At 41.1% G+C, this 20,413-nt stretch overlaps 1 protein-coding gene across 3 annotated transcripts in view; it reads left to right on the top strand.

Moving 5' to 3' along the window:
* The window catches only part of SIK3 (SIK family kinase 3), a 142,943-nt gene that overhangs the window by 59,955 nt on the left and 62,575 nt on the right, over nucleotides 1-20,413 (top strand). For all 3 annotated transcript variants that reach the window (XM_023744305.1, XM_023744306.1, XM_023744304.1), the window contains one exon: nucleotides 1,313-1,474. In XM_023744305.1, coding sequence (XP_023600073.1) covers nucleotides 1,336-1,474 — 139 coding nt within the window. In that variant the 5' untranslated portion in view covers nucleotides 1,313-1,335. The remainder of the gene's footprint in view (nucleotides 1-1,312; nucleotides 1,475-20,413) is intronic.

Below are 20,413 nucleotides of genomic sequence, written 5' to 3'. Positions count from 1 at the left end.
ATAATTACTATATTTTTGGTCCAAAATTTTATGGTCTTTGTGGTCAGAATTTAAATTATTTGAAAATCTGCTATGTAGATGGATTGTCATTTAGCTCCCCTTCTTCATGCTCCTCTCCAATTTCCTGTCCTAAACTCTTAGTCTTAGCAGTCATTATTGGTACATATGTTTTACACCAAACTTCCTCTTGGTGATGAAGAAAAGATATACCTGATTGGTCCTATTGGTGACTGCAGTAGCACTGTAACAGTTGGGTAGTATTACTAAAATAACTCCTGATAAACAATAACACATTTATTTATAGTGTTTAATTTTTCAGTTTTCCACTATGTGAAGATGCTTATGGTGGCAAATGTGTCCTTTTTCCAGCTAGATCAGCTGGTTTGGGGATAGTGCTGATAAAACTATTAGAAATTTAAAACAGAGCAAATTGTATCATTGCTAATATTTCTGATCCCATCAGCTGTCATGACCTGTGTATGTTGCTGGTTACATGAAGAACTGGGTTAAGAATATGTATGTCATTGCTTCTATATAAACCTACTGCCACTACTAGAAAAAGAACTTTAAAAATTTATGGTATTTCATTTTTAAATATAGAAGATTTATTGTACTATAAAGTTTATAACATAAATTCTTTTGCTATATACCTTAGTTAGCAACATAGCCAGTGAAATTATTTCATTTAAAGTGGTAGAAAATGCACCTTTTTTTATTGATGTTATCTGTAAAAATTGATAATATAATTTTAAAAATACTTGCTAAGCACAGTAAATGCAGATGTAAAGATGCAGGCATATTATGCATTACAGAATATAGTCACCAAATAAATATATTTTTATGTCAAATTGTAAAACTTTGAGAAAGCAGTAGAGCCTAAAGTTTATTGAACTCTGCTTTTTGACTCACCCTTTAGCACAGGAAATATTGCTGATACTTATCTTCAAGTATATGTTTGCTGTGTATATGTAAATTTTGCAAAGCAGATAAGAAAAGGAAGGTGTTAAGTGCTATGATCCTTGAAAAATACCATATGACTTAGAACTGTTTTTTTTTTTTTTTTTTGAGGGAAAGCAAGTACATTCTTGGGCATATGTATATAACAGGATTTTTACTTAAAATAGTTTGGGTACTGATTACTAATGACTTTTTATAGATACAGACCAGGATTGTAAGTGGGTTGTTTTCTGTTTTTTTATTTTACTTCTTTCAGCTCATTCGTTTGGTGGCTCCCCTTGCACCCTCCTTACATCTGCCTTTTGAAATGACCCCAGTGTCCACATGAGAACTGACTCTATTCTTCTTCACCCAGACCACCTGGTGGCCCATGGCAGGATGGCGGAGAAGGAGGCCCGTCGGAAGTTCAAGCAGATCGTCGCCGCTGTCTTTTTTTGTCACTGTCGGAACATAGTTCATCGTGATCTAAAAGCTGAGAATTTGCTTCTGGACGCCAATCTGAATATCAAAATAGCAGGTGAGGGGCATGCTGAGGATGTAATATAAGGACAAAGGAGCTTTTCCTTCAAGATTCTTGAAGCAAGGGATTGTCTATTTCCATCCATTCAGAAAGAAATATTGTGAAAATAAAGGGGTTTTGTGTGTGTGGCTTGAAAACTGATAAATTTCCAAAATACATTTATGTTATTTGCTGGGAGGAAAGAAGGAAAGGGGTACAGTTAAAGTTTTATTTTGGTTGACCAGTCCCTTTTAAATAATAAGGAATAAAACATAGAAAAATAGGAAAAAAAACTGCTGAAATTTTGTGCCTCTCAGCTTCACTGAGAAGGTGGGTTTATGGTGCTCCTGATACAGAGCATGCCTAACCTGAAGACGGCGGCTCATGGTAGTTTAGGGAGAACCGACCGGGCAGCGGTTTAAAGGCAGTCCCTGGTTCCTCTGATTTCACTCATCTCATCTGGCAGAGCCCCAGAGGCACTCTCCCTGCCTCAGTCTACCTAGATTTCAGCTTCAGGAAGCGCTCAGCATTGCTAACCAATCCACGCCCACCACTGCTGATGGGAGGAAGTGACTGCAGATGTCAAATAGGAACTATAAATGTGAAAAGAAACCGTTTTTGTTTTCTAACGGTTTTTAGGATTGCATGGTGTGCTCCCCCGCCCCCCCAGTCTCCCAGAGCGAAGGGAGGGAGTCACATATGGAACACTGCAGTGTAACTAGAAAACAGTAGCCTTGAAATCCCAGCGGAGAGCAGTTCTGCAGAGTTACCTCATCGGCAGGGCAGGAGGGAGAGCTCAGCTTTTTTTTTTTTTTTTAATATATTTTATTTATTTTTTTTACAGAGAAGAAAGGAGAGGGAATAGAGAGTTAGAAACATCGATGAGAGAGAAACATCGATCAGCTGCCTCCTGCACACCCCCCACTGGGGATGTGCCCACAACCAAGGTACATGCCCTTGACCGGAATCGAACCTGGGACCCTTCAGTCCGCAGGCCGACGCTCTATCCACTGAGCCAAACCAGTTAGGGCGAGCTCAGCTTTTTACGTCCTCTATCACAGGTCAGCGTGCCCACGTGTACCCTTGCAGTTGGCGATTCTTCGAACGGTTTCTTTTGTGTACCGCTGGAGCGTCTTCGCTCTGTATGTGTCTGTCAGGCTGACGGTGCAGTCTTGTTTAGAGCTTTCACCAGCTCCAAGTTCTCTGAGACCTGCACTCGCTCAGTGTATCGTCGGTAGGAATTGATGCTCTTTATCTTACACAAGGTCATGTTTTCCTTTGCCTTGAGTCTGTCTTATATTCTCCAAAACTCTCCAGATGCTGATAGTTCCCACAGAGGTAGGTAGCATGGGAAGGCCTGGCAGTTTCAAGCCTTTTTTTTTTAATTATTCATTGTAAATTCCCATTGTTGCTATAACAAATTACCACCAACTTCATGGCTTGAACAACACCAATGTACTATCTCACTGTTTTGGAGGTCAGAAATCTGAAATGTCTTCAAGGCTAAAGTAAGGTGCTGGGGCTCTGGAAGCTGTTTGCTTGCTTTCCCATCTCTTAGAGGCCCTGCGTTCCTTGGCTTTCGCCCCTTCCACACCTCACTCCACCTCTTGCTTCCAGTGTCACATTTCCCATTCCTACTCTGATCCTCCTACTTTTCTCTTGTACGGTCTCTTGTGATTCCATTGGGCCCTCCTGAATAATCCAGGCTCTCTTCCTATCTCCAGATCCGTAACCTAATCATGTCTGCAGAAGTCCCTTTTACTACTTAGGTACCACATTCATTCACAGATTCCATGGGTTAGGGCATGGGTGCTTTGGGGAGGGGAGGGGAGAGGGGGAGGGGGATGACTATTATTTAGCCTACCACAGTGTTATAGGGATCTTTGGACTCCTGATTAGGGTATTGAGTCAAAAGAAGGCCCTCTATTGCTTCTACAGTTTTAGTCTCTCTCCAATAACCAAAGGTTAAGATTTTTTTAATGGTTCCTTGGTTCTTGATTTTGAATTTAGAACCATTTTGATTTAGGGAACTTTGCGTAGATTTTAGTTTTTGCATTGAGAAAGCAAAGTAAAAGGCACTGGTCAGTGATAACTGAAGTTTGGCACTCTTCCGACAAGTATTTGGGTAGAAACTTTTTTTTTAAATTTCTTTATTGGTTAAGGTATTAGAAATGTGTCCTCATCCCCCCATTAACCTCCAACCTCCCCCCCCACCACCACTCATGTTCTCATCCCCCTGTTGTCCATGTCCATTGGTTTGGCTTATATGCATGCATACAAGTCCCTTGGTTGATCTCTTCCCCTTACCCCCACCCTCCCCTACACTGTTTCTCTGTCTTTAGATCTGTCCCTGTTCATCAGTCTATATAGTTCTCTATATTCCACAAATGAGTGAGATCATATGGTATTTATCTTTCTCTGACTGGCTAATTTGACTTAGCATAATGCTCTCCAGTTCTATCCATGCTGTTGCAAATGGCAAGAGTTCCTTCTTTTTTACTGCAGCATAGTATTCCATTGTGTAGATGTACCACAGTTTTTTTTGTTTTTTCTTTGAGTTTTAATTTATTTTATTTTTTTAATCTTTAAATTCTTTATTAGTTAAGAAATTACAAATGTGTCCTCATTCCCCCCCATTAGCCCCCCCCCTCCCCCCCACTCATGCTCTCATCCCCCTGTTGTCCGTGTCCATTGGTTTGGCTTATATGCATGCATACAAGTCCTTTGGTTGATCTCTTCCCCTTACCCCCTCCCTCCCCTACTTTCCCTCTGGAGACTAATAGTCTGATTGCTGTTTCTCTGTCTTTGGATCTGTCCCTGTTCATCAGTCTATGTTGTTCTCTATGTTCCACAAATGAGTGAGATCATGTGGTATTTATCTTTCTCTGACTGGCTTATTTCATTTAGCATAATGCTCTCCAGTTCCATCCAAGCTGTTGCAAAAGGCAAGAGTTCCTTCTTTTTTACCGCAGTGTAGTATTCCATTGTGTAGATGTACCACAGTTTTCTAATCCACTCATCTGCTGATGGGCACTTAAGCTGTTTCCAAATCTTAGCTATGGTGAATGGTGCTGCTATGAACATAGGGGTGCATATATCCTTTCTGATTGGTGTTTCTGGTTTCTTGGGATATATTCCTAGAAGTGGGATCACGGGGTCAAATGGGAGTTCCATTTTTAGTTTTTTGAGGAAACTCCATACTGTTTTCCACAGTGGCTGCACGAGTCTGCATTTCCACCAGCAGTGCAGAAGGATTCCTTTTTCTCCATATCCTCTCCAACACTTGTTGTTTGTTGATTTGTTGATGATAGCCATTCTGGCAGGTGTGAGATGATACCGCATTGTTGTTTTGATTTGCATCTCTCGTATAATTAGTGACTTTGAGCATGTTTTTGTATGTCTTTCGGCCTTCTGTACGTCCTCTTTAAAAAAGTGTCTATCTAGGTCCGTTGCCCATTTTTTGATTGGATTGTTTATCTTCCTATTGTTAAGTTGCATGAGTTCCCTGTAAATGTTGGAGCTTAAACCCTTATTGGTGATATCGTTGGCAAATATGTTCTCCCATGCAGTGAGGTTTCTTGTTGTTTTGTTGATGGTTTCCTTTGCTGTACAAAAGCTTTTTATTTTGATGTAGTCCCATTTGTTTATTTTCTCTTTAGTTTCCATTGCCTTAGGAGCTGTATCAGAGAAGAAATTCCTTCGGCATATGTTTGTGATTTCACTGCCTGTGTATTCCTCTAGTATTTTTATGGTTTCCCGTCTTACATTTAAGTCTTTTATCCATTTTGAGTTTATTTTTGTGTATGGTGTGAGTTGGTGGTCTAGTTTCATCTTTTTGCATGTATCTGTCCAATTTTCCCAGCACCATTTATTGAAGAGACTGTCTTGACTCCATTGTATGTTCTTGCCTCCTTTGTCGAATATTAATTGGGCATAGTGATTTGGGTCGATTTCTGGGTTCTCTATTCTATTCCATTGATCTATATGTCTGTTCTTGTGCCAGTACCATGCTGTTTTAAGAATAGTGGCTTTGTAATACAGCTTGATATCTGGTATTGAGATTCCACCTACTTTGTTCTTCTTTCTCAGGATTGCTGCAGCTATTCGAGGTCTTTTTTTATTCCAGATGAATTTTTGGAGCGTTTGTTCTAGATCTGTGAAATATGCCGTTGGTACTTTAATGGGGATTGCATTAAATCTATAGATTGCTTTGGGTAATATGGACATTTTGATGATCTTGATTCTACCAATCCATGAACACAGTATGTTCTTCCATCTGTTTATGTCTTCCTCTATCTTTTTTTTCAGTGTCCTGTAGTTTTTCGCATATAAGTCTTTTACCTCCTTAGTTAAATTTATTCCTAGGTATCTTAATTTTTTTGGTGCGATGGTAAATGGGATTGCTTTTTTAGTCTCACTTTCTGTAAGGTCACTATTGGTGTAAAGAAATGCCATAGATTTCTTGGCATTAATTTTGTATCCTGCTACATTGCTGAATTCATTTATTAAGTCTAATAATTTTTTGATGGAGTCTTTTTAAAAAAATATATATTTTATTGATTTTTTACAGAGAGGAAGGGAGAGAGATAGAGAGTTAGAAACATCAATGAGAGAGAAACATTGATCAGCTGCCTCCTGCACATCTCCTACCGGGGATGTGCCCAAAACCCAGGTACATGCCCTTAACCGGAATCGAACCTGGGACCTTTCAGTCCGCAGGCCGACGCTCTATCCACTGAGCCAAACCGGTTTCGGCTTGATGTAATCTTTAGGGTTTTCAATGTACAGTATCATGTCATCTGCTAATAAGGACAGTTTTACTTCTTCTTTTCCAATTTGGATGCCTTTTATTTCTTCTTCTTGTCTGATTGCAATGGCTAGTACTTCCAGTACTATGTTGAACAGGAGTGGTGAGAGGGGGCATCCCTGTTTTTAGGGGAAATGGTTTTAGTTTTTGCCCATTGATTATGATGTTGGCTGTGGGTTTGTCATATATGGCTTTTATTATGTTGAGGTATGATCCTTCTATTCCTACCTTGCTGAGAGTTTTTATCAAGAAAGGGTGTTGGATTTTGTCAAATGCTTTTTCTGCATCAATTCATGACTGTGGTTTTTATCTCTCAATTTGTTTATGTGATGTATTACGTTTATTGATTTGTGGATATTGTACCATCCTTGCATCCCTGGTATAAATACTACTTGGTCATGGTGTATGATCTTTCTGATGTACTGCTGGATCCGATTTGCTAGGATTTTGTTGAGGATTTTGGCATCTATGTGCATGAGGGATATTGGCCTGTACAGTGGGGCCTTGACTTACGAGTTTAATTTGTTCCGAGACCGAGCTCGTTAAGGAGCTCGTTAACTCAAATTACTCTATCAACTCAATGCAAAAAATCGGCCGAGAGACAGCTGGTATCTCAAAAAACTCGTTAGTCGGGACACTCGTAAGTCAAGGCCCCACTGTAATTCTCTTCCATTGTGTTGTCTTTATCTGGTTTTGGTATTAGGGTGATGCTGGCTTCATAGAATGAGCTTGGAAGTGTTCCTTCCTCTTGAATTTTTTGGAATAGTCTGAGGAGTGTAGATTTTAGTTCTTCCTTGAATGTTTGGTAAAACTCCCCTGTGAAGCCGTCTGGCCCTGTGTTTTTGTTTGCTGGAAGCTTTTTGATTACTGCTTCAATTTCTTCCATAGTTATTGGCCTATTGATATTTTTAGATTCTTCCTGATTAAGTTTTGGGAGGTTGTATTTTTCTAAAAATATGTCCATTTCCTCTAGGTTGTCTAGCTTGTTGGAGTAGAGTTGTTCATAGAATTTTTTAACAATCCTTTGTATTTCTGTGGGGCCTGTTGTTATTTCTCCTCTTTTATTTCTGATTTTGTTTATTTGGGTCCTCTCTCTTTGTTTCTTGGTGAGCCTGGCTAGAGGTTCATCAATCTTGTTTATCCTTTCAAAGAACCAGCTCTTGGTTTTGTTGATCTTTTGTATTGTTTTTTTGGTCTCTATGTCGTTTATCTCTGCTCTGACCTTTATTATTTCCTTCCTTCTACCTACACTGGGCTTTTCTTGTTGCTCTCTTTCGAACTCTTTGAGTTGTAGGGTTCAGTAATTTATTATCATTGTTTCTTGTTTTTTGCAGTAGGCTTGTAGAGCTATGAACTTCCCTCTCAAGACTGCTTTCGCTGTATCCCATAGGTTTTGGATTGTTGTGTTCATTGTTGTTTGTTGCCATGATGTTTTTTATTTCTTATTTGATCTCTCTGGTAACCCAGTCATTGTTTAATAGCATGCTATTTAGTCTCCATGTGTTTGATTTTTTTGGATTGTTTTTATTGTAGTTGATTTCCAGTTTTATGCCATTGTGATCTGAGAAGATGCTTGATATGATTTCTATCTTCTTGAATTTGAAGAGACTTTGCCTGTGACCCAATATATTGTCTATCTTTGAAAATGACCCATGTGCACTTGAGAAGAATGTATATTCTGTGGCTTTGGGATGAAATGTTCTGAAGATGTCAATTAATTCCATCTGATCTAGTGAGTCATTTAGGATTGATGTTTCTTTGCTGATTTTTTGTTTAGAGGATTTGTCCAATGGTGATAGTGGGGTGTTAAAGTCCTCTACTGCCAGCAACCATTTACTGTCTTCACTAACTGAATATAGACAGAGACCCCCAAAAGCTAGTAACCCTTGAAAGTCCTAGCAAAAGTCAGGGCTTGAAAGTCCTAGCAAAGGTCAGGGCTTGAAAGTCCTAGCAAATATTTTGCCTATTTCTGGAAATTGTCTACCGATGAGCTAATCCATGTGTCATTCAAACCACCTTACCTTAGGGCTACCCCAGACAGACCTCCTTACCCTAAGGCTACCCTGACCTCAATAAAAGATCGGAGCAGCCTGAGCTTAGGTGGAAGTCCTTCGGGACTTGCCCGCTTGGTCCCCCGATATTGCAAAATTATCTCGTGTCATTTTTCTCTCATTTGTGTGCGGCTCCTCTTTTCAGATCCCGAATCCTGATCCACGCAGGACGTGGAAGGAAACACTCGACACCCTACTATGATTGTATTGCTGTCAATCTCTCCCTTGATCCCCTCTAGAAGTTTTCTTATGTATTTGGGTGCTCCTATATTGGGTGCGTATATGTTTACCAGAGTTATTTCTTCTTGTTGGATTGCTCCCTTTAGTATTATGAAGTGGCCTTCCTTATCTCTTTTTATGTCCTTCACTTTGAGATCTAATTTGTTAGATATAAGTATAGCTACCCCAGCTTTTTTTTCATTTCCATTCGCCTGAAAAACCTTTTTCCATCCCTTCACCATCAGTCTGTGTGCATCTTTTTTTCCGAGGTGGGTTTCCTGTAGACAGCAGATATATGGGTCATGTTTTCTTATCCACTCAGTTACCCTATGTTGTCCTGTCATTTGTGACCTGTTTCTTTGTCTCCGCATTTTGGCTGCTTCCCTGTGTTGATAGAGTGGCTTTGTGTGCTAGGTGTCCTATAGGGCCCAGTGGCTCAGCCTCCCCAATTACCTGAGGTGGACACTCTTGGTGCACCCCTTTGTGGGCTGTGTGCACAGTCTTGTTGTAGTTAAGCCTTGATTGTTGTAGGTATCGCTGGGAGGAATTGACCTCCAGGCCAATTGGCTGTGAGAATCAGCTGTGTCTACAGTGGGAGAACTTCTGTGCTGAAGACACCCTTCTGGGGCAAGACTTGCTTCAGTGGGGCTTTGGTGCTCACTGAGTCTGCCCCCTGAGTGTGTCCCTTATGGATCTGAGGAGTTGTAATCTGGATGGTCCCACTCTGACCACTGGGTACACTGGCTCTTGGATCTCTAAGGAGGTGCTAATTTAGCCTCTGCCTGAGGCTACCCAGCAGGAGCTATGGAGAGATCTGCAGATTCCTCTTCTTTATTTGGGATTTGGAGGTGCCCAAATGAGGCCCAGCTGTGAAGCAATGCAAGCTGCTGTGGGGCCTTGGGCCTTCTCTTGGAAGTTCTGGGTCTCTCTGACCCAGCTGCAGTTTGTTAGATAATTTTCAGGTTGCAAAGGGCCAGGCCTTTCATATGCAAAAGCCTTTGTGTACAGCTTGGGTGGGGCGAGGTCTCAGGGAATCAACAGGGTGGAGCAAACAGCTATGGCTGATCCTCAGCCCTGCCCTAAGAGGCCCCGGGTCTCAGTGTCCCGCAGTAATCGCTGCAAGCACCTCTGAGAGTAAGCCGTCTTCGAGTTCCAACCGATGCCAGACAGTCCAGTTTTTCCCCGAATGAGTCTGGGTCCCCAGAGACTCGCCTGGAACTGGAGTTTAGAGCAGTCAGGAGCTTGAGACTCCCTCCGGATTGAAAAAGACAACCGCGTCCTCAGTTGCCAGCCCTTTTCACGTGCACCTCCTTACCTCTGCACTTTACTTCCGCACCTCCTCTGAGTCTCAGTGTGCTTTTCTCTTTCCTTCTAGTTATAGAATTTCCACTCAGCCAGCCTTCCTGTGGTTCTGGATGATATCCGTTTTGTCTTTTAGTTGTATTTTTGAAGTGGTTGTGCAAGGCAGCAATTTCCAGTGTTTACCTATGCCGCCATCTTGGTTTCTCCTAAAACACTCTTCTTTTTTTTTTTTTAAATATATTTTATTGATTTTTTTACAGAGAGGAAGGGAGAGGGATAGAGAGCTAGAAACATCGATGAGAGAGAAACATCGATCAGGTGCCTCCTGCATGCCCCCTACTGGGGATGTGCCCGCAACCAAGATACATGCCTTTGACGGGAATCGAACCTGGGACCCTTCAGTCCACAGGCCGACGCTCCATCCACTGAGCCAAACCAGTCAGGGCCTAAAACACTCTTCTTAATGACAGTAGCAAACCTGTCTTCTCTCGAATTATTTAAATGATGTGTAACATTAGTAATCCAGAATAAGTATCGATCGTTTTCGGAATAAAAAATGTTATTTCTGAAAGGCAAAGTTTCCGAGCCTAAGAATTTATAGTAGCTATCTGAAATCTTAACTGTTATTAACAAAGGTTCTTTTCTTACGTGTCTTGGAAGAGAAAAAAGAAATGTAAGAAGTGATTCCTAACCTCAAAAATTTATAGTCTATTTGGGTAGCAAATGCTTAGACCTTTGAACAGTGAAATAGCACAGGAATTATGTTTTACACACATAAAGTACTTTGCAAAGCATTTTCATATCTATCATTTATTTTTTATTTTTAAAAAAATATATTTTACTGATTTTTACAGAGAGTAAGGGAGAGGGATAGAGAGCTAGAAACATCGATGAGAGAGAAATATCGATCAGCTGCCTCCTGCACACCCCCTACTGGGGATGTGCCCGCAACCAAGGTACATGCCCTTGATGGGAATCGAACCTGGGACCCTTCAGTCCACAGGCTGATGCTCTATCCACTGAGCCAAACCGGTTAGGGCCATATCTATCATTTAATTTCATCATATTTGCCATGCAAATATAGCTTATTCAGAAAACATTATTATTATCAAAACACACACTTTAACATTCCAAATCTGAATTTTCTTATAAAGAGCACTCATGTAAATTTCTTTCATATAGAGTCCAACATTGGGAAAAGAATAGGATTCTTGGCCTCTAACCTTTTACTTTCCATGCCTCAGATATGTGAGGGTCCACAGAAGAGCAGATGAAGGACAGGGGAGGCACGGCATGGCTCTCTCAGCATATAGTCTGCATTCCTGGGTGACAGCAGGGTACAATAGGAGAAATGCTACAAGGCACATAGTGACTCATTATCACATTAATTGTACAGTCTAATTACCACAGGAGTTCAGATGATGAAGAAACCACTTCATTTTATAAAATTTCATTAGATTGCAAATGCCACAAGGGCGGTTGATTGTTTTGCCACCACCACCTAGCAGGTACCTGTTCTATAGTAGGTGCTCAGTAGCTTAATTGATCTGAACCTTAGACAGTGGTGATAAGGACATAAACACCCTACTGAGGACATCACATTGGATGTGAGTTTTAAAGGATGAGTAGGGATTCTTGAAGGTAGAGGAGAAAATTCCAGTAGGATTAGGATTAGTCAGTCAGCAAATGTTAAAGCATCTGCTATGTGCAAACCCTAATCTAGGCAGTAGCAAACCTGTCTTCCATAAAATTATTTAAAAGATGATTCTGCCCAGGCCAGTGTTACTCAGTGTTTAGAGCATCACCCTGTGCACTGAGGATTGTGGGTTTGATTCCCAATCGAGGGCTAGATATATATATATATTTCTAGCATTAGTAATCCAGAATAAGCATCAATCATTTTCAGGAAAAAAAATTTATTTCTGAAAGGCAAAGTTACCAAGTCTAGGCACTGAGATACAGCAGCAAATAAAATAGCCCCCTTGGAACTAAGGTTCTTATGGGGGCAGATAGACAGTAAACACACAAATAAATAAGCTCTCATTAGGGCTGTAAAAAATGATAAAATTGAGTAAAGTGATAGAATGACTTGTGGGAGAGATGTTGCTTTTAACAAAGGTAGTCAGAGCCTTCCAAGCAGAAGGAGGAGCAGTGTAAAGGCCTGACTGACAGATGAATTTAGCATATTTGAGGTGGTTGGAGAAAGGTTAGCATGGCTGGAGATAATAAAAAGGGGGGGAAGTGGAAGGACATGGTGTGAGGGAGCCAGCCAGGGCCAGTTCCCACATGGAGGGTCTTTATGCACATGGTGAGGATTTGGGATTTTGTTTTGATCACAACGGGAAGCTGAGTTGGAGAAGCATGAGCAGCAACAGAATGCACGTGGCATATTTGCAGACAAGGTCAAGTGCTGGCTGGAGGGGAGGCCGAGGTAGGGGAGTCATGTCTGAGAAGGCGGGAGAGGTATGTATTGATACAGAATTGTGAAATTATTTGAATACCAGGCTTAATAAATCAGGTACAGGATGGATAAAAAAAAGGGTAGGAATTGGGGGAAGAGACAGGAAGGCAATAGGAAGATCAGTTAAAAGCTGTGAAATGGTAAAACCCTGCATCGGGGTGTGGGAGAAGACATGAAAAGGAAAAAAGGCAGGGAGAGGGAGAGAGAAGCTTCTTATTAAATATTTGTTTAGAAATAGAGAAATCAGATTGTCTTATTGATAGAATGTTAACCTATTAAAGAAAAATGGTGTCTTATTTTTAATTGTTGATGCATTGCTGTTTGAAAGTCATTTTAATTCTTGTTCCCAAAGATTAAATAGAGAAAATCTTATATTTTAAAAAAGATTGCTCAAGAAAAAACTTAAATGTAGCTGGCTTACTCCCTGAAGCAAAGTTATTTGAAATACTAAGATGTTTTGAGAGTGTTTTGAAAATTGTGGAAACTTTTTTTTCAACCTAAGGAAGTTGGAAACTTTTCTCTTTAAATGTCGACTCCCAGAATGGTGTCCATGAGATGTTTCCAGTCCGGTGTTATTGTTTTAGTTGGCAATCAGTAGACAGCAAAGATCTGTATTTTGGAAAGAATTTCCAGAGTGCATTTATTTAAGGTACTGTGGAAATTTTTGACCTTGATGTAGTGAGTTCCAGACTATTTCATTTTCTCAAAGTGAGAAACTGAAAAGGTTTGTAAGTCCATTGACCTCCAGTACGAATACACTAAGATAAACTCGTATCGGGAATAAAGGTTGGAAACCTGGGGCTCCTGAGAACACTTCCACAGATTGGTCATTAAGAATGTCCCTGACAGGTCACAGGAAGTAGTTATACAATACTCACCATGTCAGTCACAAATGTTTCATTTAGGTAATCACTCAATACACCTCTCTGGATGACAGGTCAGTAAATTGAGACCCACAGAGGCCATGTGACTCCTGAATCCAGGTCACCACGGTAGAGCCTGGGAGTCATAATGTCAGTCCATGTTCTCACCCCAAAATAGTGGGTGATCTTCAAGAAGAAGGTGCTAAGCAAATTTAATGTATGTTGCCCCTGGGGAAAATAACATTTGTAAACTTCTTACTTAAATTCTATTCTTAAGACGAGTTTTACAAATGAAAAATGAATGTACCTCCATTCAAAAGGCATTTCATAATGAAGTTGACTGACTTTGTATGAAAAAAAAAAATCTAAAATTCAGATGAGCAGGTTTATTGTCATTCTTGATTAAATGAGGTCTTATTCATCTTGAAAAGTGATTGTGCCTTGCTGGCATCAAGAACAATTTTCTATTTGTAGCTTGCAATTAACTGTGCTACCAAAGGATCTCACGGGGGGGGGGGGGGGCGGGGGGGGGAGTGTTGCTGCTCACATAGTTTGAAATGGCTCACTTTATTTTTATTTTTTTTAAATATATATTTGTATTGATTTCAGAGAGGAAGGGAGAGGGAGAGAGAGATAGAAAACATCAGTGATGAAGAGAATCATTGATTGGCCACCTCCTGCACATCCCCCCACTGGGGATCGAGCCCACAACCCAGGCATGTGCCCTGACCAGGTATCAAACCGTGACCTCCTGGTTCATAGGTTGACACTCAACCACTGAGCCACGCAGGCTGGGCAGAAATGGCTCACTTTTAATCACATGCTTTATCTTTTTAATTCATGCACATTTTGTGATCTCAGAGCCATGTTTGTATTTGTTTTAATATTAAAACTATTCACCTATTTAACATAGAAAAAAATAGATGTTCCAGGAAGGTATATTTTATTTAGCTTGTAATTTCACATAACTCTGGGCACACTGCAGCGTTCTGCCTGAGGATATGTAAACACACATCAGTAGAAGGACTGAGGCTAGAGCGTTCTTTCCCAGCCACAGGCTCCCCTTACACACCACTCTAGTGTGTACACATTGACTCCTCTATCACTTTTCTCAACCTCAAGGGTTTCCATGACAGTCTCAGTTAATTGTAGATTTTCTATTTGGGGTTTTTTTTGGCGGGCGGGGGGGAGTTGGAGGTTTGACAATAGAGAAGAAGAGGGAAGCAGGAGGCAGAAAGAAATGGAAGCTTTTGCTTTGAGGCTGTGGGGAAAAGAAGAGAGCTGTGGGCAAGGAAAGCTGAGCCTTCAAGCTGGCCCCTCCATCTGCAGGAGCTGGAGCCGAGCTGAGTGACAGGCTGGACGGCATGTGCTCTGGACCTGCCCGAGCAGCTCACAATTCCACATTGCTCTTTGTGTTTGGGAACATGTTGGGCACAACATTTGATAAAATGCACTGATTGGTTGCCTCCCGCCTGTGCCCCGACTGAGCTGGGCATCGAACTTGCAACCAAGGTACGTGCCCTTAACCAAGAATCGAACTAGAGACCTTTTGGTCCATGGGCTGATGCTCTAACCACTGAGAAAAACAGCCAGGGCTCCCCAACTCTATTTTTGTACAGGGTCTTAAAGCTCCTCACCTGCAAGTTTGTGTTGGGGAGGGACTAACACATCGTCCAGAGTTCTGTGCACTCTGGTGTGTGTGTGAAGTGGAATAGAAACTGTTCAAATGAAGGAGATGTCAAAAAGAGAGACTGGTTTTTTTTTTAGTGTATCCAAAACTTTTGGATTTTAATTTATATTAGTTTCAGGCATACAGCATAATGATGTGATATTCTATATAATAAAAGCTTAATATGCCGTCATCCAGTCGGCCATTCAACCAATCAAAGCGTAATATGCTAATGATATGCTAAGGCCGCTCAGCCGCTCGCTATGACATGCACTGACCACCAGGGGGCAGAAGCTTCGACCGGTAGGTTAGCTTGCTGTTGGGGTCTGGCGGATCGGAACTGAGCGAGATGGGCCGGACACGCCCTGGAGCCCTCCAGCGGTCCCTCCCCTGCTGGTCAACCTCCCGCATCCCTCCCCGGCCCGATCATGCACCGGTGGGGTCCCTCAGCCTGGCCTGCACCCTCTTGCAATCTGGGACCCCTCAGGATGTCGGAGAGCCAGTTTCAGCCTGATCCCACAGGCCAGGCTGAGGGACCTCACTGGTGCACGAATTCGTTCACCGGGTCTCTAGTTTGTATATACTGTTGCAAAACCATCACCACAGAAGAGACTGGTTTCGTAGGCAGGCCTTCTCTGGGTGACGGAATATTAGTAAGAGTCCCCATTAGCCCAGAATTTAGTTCTCATTTTTATAAATCCTTGGATATTATAATCTTAACTAGAGGCTGGGTGCATGGGATTCGTGCACTGGTGGGGGGCATGGCCTGTGGGGATCAGCCCACTGTGGGAGCACCACTCATCCTGGTCAGCTTAGCGACTATGGACCCACCCTCTGAGCGGCTGCTCCCACTGTGGGAGTGCACCGACCACCAGAGGGCAGCTCCTGCATTGAGCGTCTGCCCCCTGGTGGTCAGTGCATGTCATAGTGGCTTTCTTCACGAAAGCCCTTCTCTATTATATAGAAGGAAGGATGGAGGGAAGGATGGAGGGAAGGACACTTAGCATATTAGCCTTTTATAAAGATAGATTGCCCCTGAACTTCCCTAAAACTCATTCAATACTTACAATTTTGTAGTTAGATGTGTCAAGAGTACTTCCCCTATGGGACTTTTCTTCACGAAAGCCCTTCTCAACTAGTGGCCCGGTGCACGAATTCGTGTACATTGAAAGGAAATTAATTAGAAGAAATATTTTAATATTTTTATTCACTCTTTCTCTATAATAGAAGTGTCAACCAAATTCACAATGACAGATGGAAACACACGTGTGTGATTGGCGCCAGCGAGAGCTTTACATGTATCACGCATGCGCGAGTCAACTTAGCCTTTTATAGATATAGAATAAACTTGCTTAATTAGACCTGCTTTCTGATGTAGCTAAACTTTTTCCAGCCCAGTGAAGCACCCCAACTTCTCTTTCAGGTAATTGTCAGCAACACAGCCATAAATATCAACACGAAGCAGATTATTATTTTAGATCATGCAGGGAGAACAAAGGGTAAAATATTTAACTGTAGCAGTGTTTGACTATATTCTGCGAAGTGAGAAAACCTGAAGTCATTTTCAAGCTCCACTATTTCTTACTTCCTTTCAGTTGGGTCAAGTTTCTAAACTTTCTAAATCTCCATTTTCCGGCTAATGAAAAGAGAATAGGATTCTACTGAGTCTCCTAAGTACCTACTCCAGGACTTCTGTGAGGATCAAATGAGATGAGGCACAGAAAACGCTTCACAGACATTTGGTTACAGTGTAAACCAGTGGTCGGCACATTGTGGCTTGCAAGCCACATGCGGCTCTTTGGCCCCTTGAGTGTGGCTCTTCCACAAAATACCAACTTCTGCGCATGGGCCATGAAGTTTCAGTCGCACTGTACGTGCGTGCCCGCACATGGTATTTTGTGGAAGAGCCACACTCACGGGGCCAAAGAGCTGCATGTGGCTCGAGAGCCGAAGTTTGCCAACCACTGGTGTAAACTGTTTGCACCTGGCTATAAAGCAAGTCCTGTTCCTGGGCTGAAGAAACTGCAAGGAGGCTAGTCGCTAGGGAGAAGAAGCCAGGTGTTGCTACTTGATGTCATTACCTGGATGGAGGGAAGGACACTTAGCATATTAGCCTTTTATAAAGATAGATTGCCCCTGAACTTCCCTAAAACTCATTCAATACTTACAATTTTGTAGTTAGATGTGTCAAGAGTACTTCCCCTATGGGACTAATCTGCCCCCGTGTGTCTAGTCCACCTTGTGCTAAGAACACGTTAATGATCCCTCAAAAACTCAGGGAGCACCTGCTCCTATGATCATATTTGCATGTTACCTTTTAGGTGGATTACTTTTCAGTGTCTGCTGTCATTGGAGTTACATTTATTCTGTCAGCTTAACCTAACAGGGTGTTTTCTTATCTGCTTTTAATTTCTGGATGATACCTTAGAACTTCATATATTATAATCATACCTTCTATGACCCAAAAGTGGACTTCTGCTTACTTTTGGAAAGCAGACTATATCTTAAGACTGTAAGTTTTAATGTTTAATTTGGAAACTATTGTTATTGTACCTACAGACTATATATCCATTTGTTATCTTCAGTTTTTGTTGAAATTTTAAGGGGACTTGTATTTATCATGATCTAAAAAGACACTTAAAAGTTTTATATAGTATTATCAATATCAGAAATTTCCACAGTTAAATGATTGGATTTTTATTATTATAACATGAGTTAGAACCATGACTATAATAGTATGTATTAATGTTTTTGAGAATTCCTATGAATATTGCTTGCAGTTGTTATAGAAAATGTATCATTACCACCCTTTCCCTAACCTCTCCTCAGTAGTGAGTCTGATGAGAAGGTCTTGTATTGGGGAGAACTTTTGTTTTTATGGGAAAGGTTGGAGTAGTGCTATCTATAATACAGTGGAAGAGATTGGTTTACTACCTCATTTAAAAATAGCTGAGTTCGGTGATCCTAACTGCTCAAGTACTTTACAGCTTTGGGAAAAAAGACGTCATTCATTGAAATTGAAAATGCCATTGTAATGCTGGCCCGATTTTTGTTTTTAAACTTTTATTTCTATAGAGATAGTGATCATACTATTAGATATATGGTGCTCTGGGGCTAGAGAGGGTCAGGAGGTGGCTAAGGTTAAGTGACAGGTGTGGAGCAGCCCATCATGGTGTATAAGCAGCAGCTGCAACACATTAGTAGTGTAGTGCTTTTCCACATATCTTTCTGAAAAGGTAGATGTATTCTTTTAATCTCATGCATGTTGCCCTCTCCCCTTCTCCAATCTGGTTTCTTAAACTAAACCAACCACCCTCAATATGCTGATTACTTGATTTTTTTCCCCATAAGGAATTTTCTCTTGTGTATAAATGCTCAGGCTGTGAGTCGGTGGTTTTTGGCATGACTTCTCTATTAGCTCCCAGTCAGGAAGTTCAGCCAGGGGTTGGAGTGATTGCTAAACACAGAGGACTTCCCAGTACCCATTTTTAAGAGTGAATAATAAATGACTCCTGGGAACTTTGAAACTCATCCTTCATCGCAAGCGTTATTTTGAAATCCACACAGTAGACTCTTGTTCAGTTCCATAGAAAGCTTTGGTGTCACATGATTTCTAGACTAAAGTCATATTGTATAGAAAAAGGAAGATTAGTTCCTATGTGTCATGTTCCATTCTAACAGTCCCTATAAGTAACAGTTTAAGTCCTATTTATAGTGTTCTTACATGGGTGTTGATATTTGTGTGGTTTTTTTTGAGTCATTTCAAGTTCCACTTGGCACCATTACCTGACAACTTGTATCCCCCCAACCCTCCCGCCCTTAGTCCATTGAGAAATTAATCAAGCGCCAAAATTATTTCTATATTTGGTCTTTGTCTCTAATTGCAAATGCAGTATTGGGGTTATGAGTCCTCAGAAGTTATCAGATTTTAAAATGTGAAGGATCTTGTCACAATGTTTCCTGGTGAGGTAGTTTATTTAGGATAAATAAATATTTTCCCACTTCACTTTTTCCTTCTGCCCCTACTTACAAGCTGTTTACTTATAACAACAATGAAGTGAAGCTCAGGTTACTGTTGGAGAGATTGAGCATCAGCTGTATCAGTACTACATGACCTTAACAGAGACTGTGAACATTGGAACTGGCTGCAGGCTCTGCCTAATCTGTTTCCATCTGTTTTGGATTGCTCCTTGGTCAGCCAGAAGTCCAGGGTATCATGAAGTGGTGGGCCAAAAAAGAAAGTTTCTTGTTGCAGTTGTCCTGATTTTTAAATTAGTGCCACCCGTCCTTCTCTCTTTCCCCTGACCACAAGCACATACCCAGTTGATGATATACTTACTTTCAGGGATACTATGTCACTAGTCTGTATAGCCCTGGGCTCCTGCTCTTGCCTAGAACAAAGAATTTCAAGTCTCAAAATTGATAGTAAAGCTCTGGTATTTAAACCATCCCTGGGAGAAAGACACGTCATTCAAATTAGGGTCTGCTGCTCTGTATTAAGGGGAAAGGATCTAAGATACGTTACAGCCTGCAGACAGATGCTAACCAACCAACCAGGTGTTGGAGGTTGGAAAAAAGACAACACATTATGTTAGGAGCCATTAGTAAGTGGAGAAATAAATGACCATAGGCCACATGGTGAGAACAACTCCACACCATTGCTTCTGTCGAGTATCCATCTTAACCAGTTTCTTCTGTTGTTTTTCCCCTTCTTCTGTAACTTTAGAATATTCATCATTTTAATGTTGAATCTGTAGGTTATAAATCTTTCCTGTTGCCAGTAAATAAACAGTAAGGGATATAAAGTATCTTTTCAGGCATTTCCTACCTGAGAATTTTCAGAAACTTACTGTTCAATATTTTATTTTTTATTTAAGATGATATTTTAAAGTCTTTAAATTATAAGTATAGAATAATATAAGCATACTATAGGAAATTTAAACAACAAAAGATTTTTAAATATTTAAGCTGGAATCCCACATCTAAAACTTACCATTTTGAGTGCATTTCTTTTGTTCTTTAACTATGTATTTTTCCATAATTATAGTCTGTGTACATATAATTTTATGTGGTGTTTTTATCCTTTATATTATATCAAATGTTTCCTTGTGCTTCTCCATATAATCATTTTTAATGATTGAATATCAAGGAGATATGTCATAATGTACTTATTTTATCCCATATTGGTGATTTTTTTTAAAAAATTATTTTTCATTTATAGTTAACACAATATTATATTAGTTTCAGGTGTAAAACCTAGTGACTAGACATTTATATAACTTCATCAGTATAGTACCCATTTGACACCACAGATAGCTATCTATACTGGGAGACTTCCGGACAAAGCCATGGTGGTGGGGTCGAGGCAGAGGCAGTTAGGGGAGATCAGACCGGCAGAGAAGGGCAGTTGGGGGCAATCAGGCTGGCAGGGGGTGGCAGTTGGGGGCGAGCAGGATGTCAAGGGGGCAGTTTGGGGCGAGCAGGCCAGCATGGGGGGGCAGTTGGGAGTGAACAGGCTGGCGGGGGGGAGGTTGAAGGTGAGCAGGCCGGCAGGGGGGGCAGTTGGGGGTGAATAGGCCAGCACG

The sequence above is a fragment of the Myotis lucifugus genome, unplaced genomic scaffold (genome assembly GCF_000147115.1).
Source record: "Myotis lucifugus unplaced genomic scaffold, Myoluc2.0 scaffold_448, whole genome shotgun sequence".
NCBI classification, from domain to species: domain Eukaryota; kingdom Metazoa; phylum Chordata; class Mammalia; order Chiroptera; family Vespertilionidae; genus Myotis; species Myotis lucifugus.
This window is presented reverse-complemented; position numbering and strand designations above follow the sequence as displayed.